Below are 8,133 nucleotides of genomic sequence, written 5' to 3' on the forward strand. Positions count from 1 at the left end.
TGATGTGGATGTATACTCCATGTCTGTTTGCAATTGGATGCTTTTGAGGGTTTTTAGTTACTTTGGTGATCAGACACACTCTATTCAAGACCTGGGGGGAATTCCATCAATGTCACTAAGTCTCATGAGATTTATGAAAAATAAGCCTGGATTTTCCTTTAGCGACATTGATGGAATTACCCCCCTGGTCTCTCTTGTACAAGAGATGTCAATGACACTAGTCTGGATGAATAAAGATAAATAAAAACAAATGAACGAAATAAAAGCATAGAAATTAAGCTCACGTGGTCTGATTCAGTGATTCTGTCTGTGGGGGTCTTCAAGGAACAACACAACCACAACCACAACCACAACCACACGTGCAACGAGATGCTGGATTACATTCATCAATACTGTTATCATACTCTAGTGCTGAAAAACACATGTCAATACATCACAAGAAGTCAGTGGTGTTTGTGTCCTTTCATCATGTTTAATGAGAAGTTGTCAGAGGAACATTAGAAGCTCCTGGAACTCATTTTCATCTGAACACTTTTCATCTGAATTAATCAGGACAGCTGATCTCTTCACACAGGGAAGAGCAGGAAGCCACTGAAGGTGTTGTAATTATGACCATTATCATAGAGGCTCCAACCAGAGTGAAGGCGCATGTGGACTACATCTCCCTCCTCCAGTTGGAGAGTCAGCCCACTGGATATAAACTGATCACCTGCATTAGTTTGCTGTCTTATATACATCATCTGCTGGTCATTCTTGAACAAGTACACAGGAACCCATGTTGAGGCAGTGTCTTCCATGGCGGTGAATCTGAAGTAGTAGACTCCTCTCACTGGTGCTGTGAACTGTCCTGTATCAGAGGAAAGCAGAGAGAGATCAACACTGTCTGTGTCTCCTAGACACCAGAGCAACTTTACTGTTAGTAATGGTGAACACCGTCCCTGTAGCTGACCCCACGAGTGATCTCACTGACCCCACGAGAGACACAATGGAAATAATGTGACTTTATTGTCTTCATCCTCCATAACTTTTGTTATAATGTTGTTTCCAACAGGATGAACTTTGTATATCATTTTGAGATTCACACGTGTATTTTATTCATTTATTCATATCCACTCCCCCATATTTGGGGGAAAAGTCGGATCTATGTTTAATATAACAGATATAAAGAGCTTACCGTTATCAATAATGTTCATCGATGTCGCAAACGATTAATTAGATTCCATTCTAAACGTCCATATCGGGTTTTTTGTCGGCCGGTAAATAGAGTGCGAGTCACAAGTTTACAGCCACGTCACATAGGAAAACCAGGCATGCTTGGTTTCAACCCTCGAATTTCCATATCATTGGTCCTTGAAAGTATTTTTTTCTGCCTCTGCTTGATTCTATTGGCTCTGACGCTTCAAATGAGGGGTCAATCATGACATTTTGACCAATGGGTTCGGGAGAAAACGAGGGGGGTGCACTATAGGAGCGCACAGAAAAACTAACAGGAGACCCCTGCTGGATGCAAACAGAGTCTAAACAGTTGGATTTAGATGCAATGTATACCTATATAGTGATATGTCAATGAAATATAATCAATTTTACAGTCTTGATACATGCCAAAATGTCTCCAAATGGCACAATTTGGTTGTCCGCCTGAACATACCTGTACTAAAACAGGTACAAAGTTGCATTGGCTCACATTACTAGCATCTAATTTGGCACAAGTTCTCATCAGACCCTGGAGTAATGATTCCTAGATGATTTGGGCTATAAGGTCAGGTTTCCAAGCTGATATTCACTCTAAAAAAAAATAGGCGGAGAGTGAATTTGAGATTTTTCACAATGTTCTAGCTCTATTTACTCTGACACAGTAACATATATTTTGATTCTGACACATCTACAGTCACAGCACAGGTGTTAGCTTTCATTTGATACCAAGATCCTTATGAAGGCCCTTGTGATTGTGGAGATATTCTATATTCACTGTGGGCATGTCATTTCGAGCAGAAAACCTGAAAAATAGGACCGATAAGAACATGCACTCATATGTGTGTATTTCTGTGTGTCAGCAGTACCTGTGGTTGGGCTGTAGGCTTGGCCGATATTGGTGATGATGTTTTTGTAGACCACAGTTGTAAGACCAGAGGCAGGTCCCATCGAAGCACTTAATCCAGCAGAGAACGCCACCTTTGGTCTCTCTGTGAACACAAGGGAATAACACATGTATATTTCCTTTAAAGCAGCGTACCATCTTACAAGGCCAAACTATTCATTATGATGATATTGATTAAATATACTATTTTGGAAAATATATATTCTGAACATTACCTCATGGAAATAGTAAAGCATCAAATGATTCTAACACGGTTCTGAAAGTCAGTGTTTGTCTCACCTTCATTCACTCTCTTCAGCTCCTCTACCTGACCCTCGCTGGCTGTCACTCTGGCCCCCATGGCTGACAGTTCTGCTGCTTGAGCTGGAATTATAAACATAAATTATAAATATCAATACTGACTGTACTGTAGCTTTTCACTTAAAAAGTGAAAAGACCTGCTTGACTTGAGACCTGCTTGACTAACGTTGATAAAAGACCCGACTTGATTTTGACTTGGCATTCATGACTTGAAACTTGACTTAGACTTGAGACAGATGACTCAAAAGGACTTGACTTTTTTTAAATGAAATATTTGCATTTTTTTCTAGATATTGAGAAGTTTTGTTTCTTTTTTGAAACACGATATAATATGGATATCTAGTGCAATGTTACCTGGCAACCTAGCTTGCCTACCTACCTGGCTTGCCGCTATCTAGTGTGGATGTGGACTGGACAAAATAAGATGAATAGCATGCCGTGTCCCATAAAAGTCAGTTCATGCTTGACAAAAATCATTATACTTGAATATGTTTTCATGGTTTGATGTAGCCTAATGTTTAGTGATGTCAGCATTTAGTGGCATCCTAAAACCATTATACTTGACTTGATGTGATGTTTAGTAATGTCACTAATGTTTACAGCTTATTTAGTAATGTCAGTAATGTCATTTTAGGCTACATATTTTATATAGGTATACTTGTTTTTAGTTTATACACTATTCTTGTTGTTCATTTAGGAGGCTTGTTATTGATTGCCATTGATTGATTATTGTGTCTTAACTGATTTAAATGTGGAAACTAATGGAGATCATTAGAATCTCTTATGAAATTTCACATGAGCTCAACCTGAGCAATAACTTGACTTGACTTCTCACCACAGTAACTTGAGACTTGAAGGTTAAGACTTGGGACTTGAAGGTTAAGACTTGAGACTTGCTTGTGACTTACTCCCACCTCTGCTATGTATACATACCTGCATTCTCTGTCTTCATCTCCTCCACGTCTCCTCCCAGTTCAGTCACCTGACCCTCGCTGGCTGTCACTCTGACCCCCATGGCTGACAGTTCTGCTGCTTGGGCTGGAATCATAAATACAAGAAAATGACTTTCAGAATCAGAATCAGAATCAGAAGACTTTATTGCCATGACATGTAAACATGTTAGGAATTTGGTTTGGGACAATGGAGCACGGTTTACAGCAGGACAGGTGCAAGACAGGACAAGACTGTGCAAACCAACATCAAAGTGCAAGAGTCATAATTAATATAAATATAAAGTGCAGAGATCAAGTGTTCAAGTGTTCATATCCAGACAGTCCAAAGCTCTCTGGGTGGGGGTGGAGGGAGGGTAGATAGATAGGGGTCAGGTCAGGGGGGGGCCACCCGCCCAGCGGCATTTAGGAGCCGGATGGCTGTGGGGAAAAAGCTGTGTGCATGTCGGGCCTTCACAGTTTTTAGGGACCGCACCCTCCTGCCTGAGGGGAGCGGGGCGAAGAGACCGTGTCCTGGGTGTGCGGGGTCAGCCATGATCTTCCTGGCCCTCCCCAAAGCCCTACTTTTAAACAGGGCCTCAAGGGGGGGCAAAGGGCAGCCAATCACCCTCTCCGCCGAGCGTATCACTTTACTTTAGCGTTTCATCTAAAAGCATACTATATGCTAAATTAGTATTTTCCAAGATACAGTATTAGTATTAGTACCTATACATTACCTGCATTCACTCTCTTCACCTCCCCCACCTGACCCTCGTTGGCTGTCACTCTGGCCTCCAATGCTGGAATAGAATACAAAGAAATAAAAGATAAACTGTCAACACACAACTACTTTCCTGTTTACAGTTAGGGTTAGATTCTGCAGTTGTCTGTCTCAGCTGTCTGTCTCTACCTGCGTTCTCTGTCTCCAGGTCCTCAACCTTGTTCTCTTGGACCTGCACTTCAGTCATAGTGACATTCAGCTCTACTCTCAGTTCAGTCACCTGACCCTCGCTGGCTGTCACTCTGGCCTCCAATGCTGGAATAGAATACAAAGTATGGTAGACAAGTCACCTATGGGAGGGCAAGACAAATGCTAAATTCACAACAAATTTATACGAATTAGCAACTTTTCCTTTCGTCTTTTCATATCACTGAAGTTTGTATAAACATGTTGTGTGGTCACTTCATCGTAAAAGTCAGTTTTTAATCTTTATTTTACTTACATTTTATTTATTTTAATTTTATGAATTAATTAATTTATTATTATTTATACTTTTTCTTGTCTACTTACTCGCTACACTTTTAGTATTATTGTATAGTTTTTGCGTTGTTGTTGTTGTTGTTGTTGTTGTTGTGCGGTTGGAAGCGGGGGCGGGGTAGAACATGTGAAAAATTGTGAATGTAAACCCTGTGTTGTATCTGTTGTTTGCTTGTGTGTTAGGGTTAAACATAATCTCCACATGGGACTGGCGCCATATTCCCTGTCTCTCCCAAAGCATTTTGTAAATGAAGGGAGTGGAATATCTCCGCAATATAGATCATATCTGATATTAGTTTAGTTTAGTTTATGTAGTTTCGTGGATAGTCCTCATTAATTAACAGCAGTAAAGCAGTAAATGGAGCAGTTTTAGTCTACATGGCTGATTTCCAGCTGTAGTCCCCTGCAAATTGTTAATATGGAACTTAAAATACATTAGTATTAATATCTATTAGTGCTGTCAATGGATTCAAATTAATCACAATAATATTCTGAAATTAATCTGATTAATCATGATTAATCACACATTTAAAATACTTAATAAAAATAGCCAAAAAAATAAAAAATAAAATACAATTATTTTGAATGGATTCAGTCTTGCTGTCTATTTTACTGTTTATTCAAATATATATTTAGCTACATTTAATTGGGAAATATTTGAATAGGATTGTCACTATACAGTTTGAGTGTGCGGGTGTGTGTGTGTGTGTGTGTGTGTGTGTGTCGCTGACCACTCAGTCTCACACTCAGTGTATAAGAACGTCGCTGTTGGTGAGGATGTTCTGAAATTCACCATCAAAGCAAGACTGCAGGTATTACCGACCAAGTACAATCTGTCCACCTGGTATCCCCACACTCACAGTCCATTCTGTTTAAACCATCAGGATTCACAACACCTAGAGTCCATTGCACACATAACAAATGGATGTAATGCATACAAACACCTGTACATAGCTCGTCATGACCGTATTGTGGACATTGTGTCTGATACAGTACAAAACATCTTACCATCTAGCGCAGCTATGTACAAGCATGCCAGAGTGTTACCAGAGTGGTTTGGTTTTGCCAATGATGTTTTTGCCAACATCCCAAATACACCTGATGTTGTCTTTGTTGACACCAGCCACAAGGAGGTGCTGATTGTAGAAGTAGGCTGCCCCTTTGACCTGTACATGGACCAGACTTTCCAGGACAAGTATATCAAATACCAACCACTGCTTGGTACGATAACCAGCTTTGGGTACAAGTGCAAATTCAGCATACTTGTATTTGGAAGTCTGGGCCATGTATATAAATGCACCATGAGGGGTCTGAGAATTGTTGCAATGTCCAAAAGAAAGGCCAAACAGGTTGCTAAATGTTGCTCTGTCTCAGCTATTATTGGCAGCTTGGCCGTGTGGAGAAGGAGGTGTTATGTGTACCCTTAAGTGTTCAGTGCTGCTTAGCCCCGAAATATTTGATCCCTGTTTGTATACTATATTTTGTGGAACCAAATAAAGTATTCAAATGTGTTTGTGTGTGGTGGGTGGTGGGGGGGAGCATGGGGGGCTTGTGTATGTCACAGTTCTCTTAAGGGAGGCTCACTGTGTTGGACTTCGGGTTAGAGGAATCAGAGTTTTTTTTTTTTACTTAAAAAAAAAAGTAAAACATGTCTTAGTTTTGATGATTTCTGAATAGTCTCAAGCTATTGTTCTTGCTTATGACAGTTTTTTTTCCTCAAACCGATCACTGTTGTTTTTCTTTCTTGAATTCCCTCTGAGCAATAGACGTCTTTTCAACCTCGCGTCTACGATATAAACCAATATAAACCAGCTATATTACGGCTATATTTTCTACTTATCTTAAATGCATGAAAACCGTTATTAAACCCCTCTAAACTGTCAGAATACGCCCCAGACGTCATGTAGTATGAGATTCATATAGTCTAGCATAGTTATCCTAGCAGAAGTGGTGGTTTAAATTGCGTCTATACGTCGCTGTCCTTTAACCCAGATAAATGCGGTCTGTGTCTAAACCTGTTTTAGTCTAGCAGCACGTTGAGTTTAAATTAATACCCTAAACGCCTGTAGATTGTCAAAATATGTACCAGACCGTCATTTAGTCTGAGATTCCATGTAGTCTAGCATAGTTATTCATGCAGAAGAGGTGGTTTAAATTGCGTCTATACATCGCTATCCTTTAACCCAGCTAAATGCGGTCTGTGTCTAAACATATTTTCTACTTATCTCAAATGCATTAAAACCGTTATTAAACCCCTCTAAACTGTCAGAATACGTCCCAGACGAGTTGATACATCTACACACGCACGTTTGACAGCTGACCCCACAAAACTTCTCTCTGGTGCAAACAATAATGTGTGCTGGGCTGGCGCTGGCAAAAAAGTATCAAAACTCGAAAGGTTCGATACAATTGGATGTATCAACTCGTCTGGGACGTATTCTGACAGTTTAGAGGGATTTAATAACGGTGGGAATAGTACTCGGACGTTTGACAAACTGTTCGACACGTATCGGACACTAAAAAGAGTCGTTCAAAAAGATTAGTTCGTTCATTTTCGCCCATCACTAATCGACACAGCTAGCCCTTCTCGCCATGACTCCGGCGTTTATTCAGTAGGCTATAACAGGTCAAAACAACTAGACCAAACGGCAGCAAACACAAATCAATAACAGGTCACGTCGACCTTAAATAACAGTGTACCAGACCAGTGTACAATAACTAACAGCTAACTCTTACAGTAACATGTGGCCTGTGTTTTTTGCAGTTCAATTAAAATGAGCATTATTACAAAACATTTAAAACACAGTGGACGTGAAAATGGCGGATCATTTGCATTCCGTTCATAACAAATGATAAATTCCACACGATTTATTTGATAGCACATCAGTGATGCAGTGACGTTGAACTACAACAAAGAGGCTGAGAACTACAACGACCGTCTACCTACCCGCGGGCACTCATGGAACTACTACACTGCGCCTGCGCACAGCCAGCAAACGGTCACGCGCAAGATTTGAATGTTGTTGGCCAGAGATTTTACCGTCATAATATGAATACCTATTTTAATGGATTTTTAATGGTACTATGTAGAACACTATGTCTAACCTGTCGAGGTCAGAATTGGTTTCATCATCTGAGAGCAATCTGTCCGTTTCTAGTCGAACTAGTAACAGAAGTTTGCGAGTGGAAGAAAGAAGAAAGAACGAGGCTGACCCGTTCCTGTCTGCGCTGCAGTACCTCTCCCAGGGTGAGTAGCTAGTTCAGCTATACTAACATTTATCTACTCTTTTTATCAACATTTATCAAGTCTTTCGGCTTAGCATTGGCTTGTTTGCTTTTTCTATATGTCAACATTGTGGAGTTATATAACTTCCAAGACCACTCTGTCTTCTTGTTTTTAATTAGCTAGCTATTTTTGGCTAAATATACCTACCGGCATCATCACTAAAGTAGGTGGATGCGTCCAAAACAAAAGCCTTATATTTGACATGAAGACCGCTATACCCGTATAGTAAGTTAATAACCTCTATACCGGTATAGTACTATAA

The 8,133-nt window shown here is 40.2% G+C and overlaps 1 protein-coding gene across 1 annotated transcript; it reads right to left on the reverse strand.

Moving 5' to 3' along the window:
* Nucleotides 1-280: 280 nt before the first annotated feature.
* Nucleotides 281-4,360, reverse strand: LOC308153997 (uncharacterized protein; the record flags this gene model as incomplete). Its single annotated transcript, XM_080527178.1, has 7 exons — nt 4,238-4,360; nt 4,065-4,127; nt 3,332-3,436; nt 2,378-2,461; nt 2,061-2,183; nt 736-847; nt 281-317 (listed from the first exon to the last, which is right to left on the reverse strand). The coding sequence occupies exons 1-7, from the start codon at nt 4,293-4,295 to the stop codon at nt 281-283; spliced, it is 582 nt and encodes a 193-aa protein (XP_080383304.1). The 5' UTR covers nt 4,296-4,360.
* Nucleotides 4,361-8,133: the final 3,773 nt, after the last annotated feature.

Source organism: Nansenia antarctica (assembly GCF_963989245.1).
Source record: "Nansenia antarctica genome assembly, chromosome: 3".
Lineage (NCBI taxonomy): Eukaryota > Metazoa > Chordata > Actinopteri > Argentiniformes > Microstomatidae > Nansenia > Nansenia antarctica.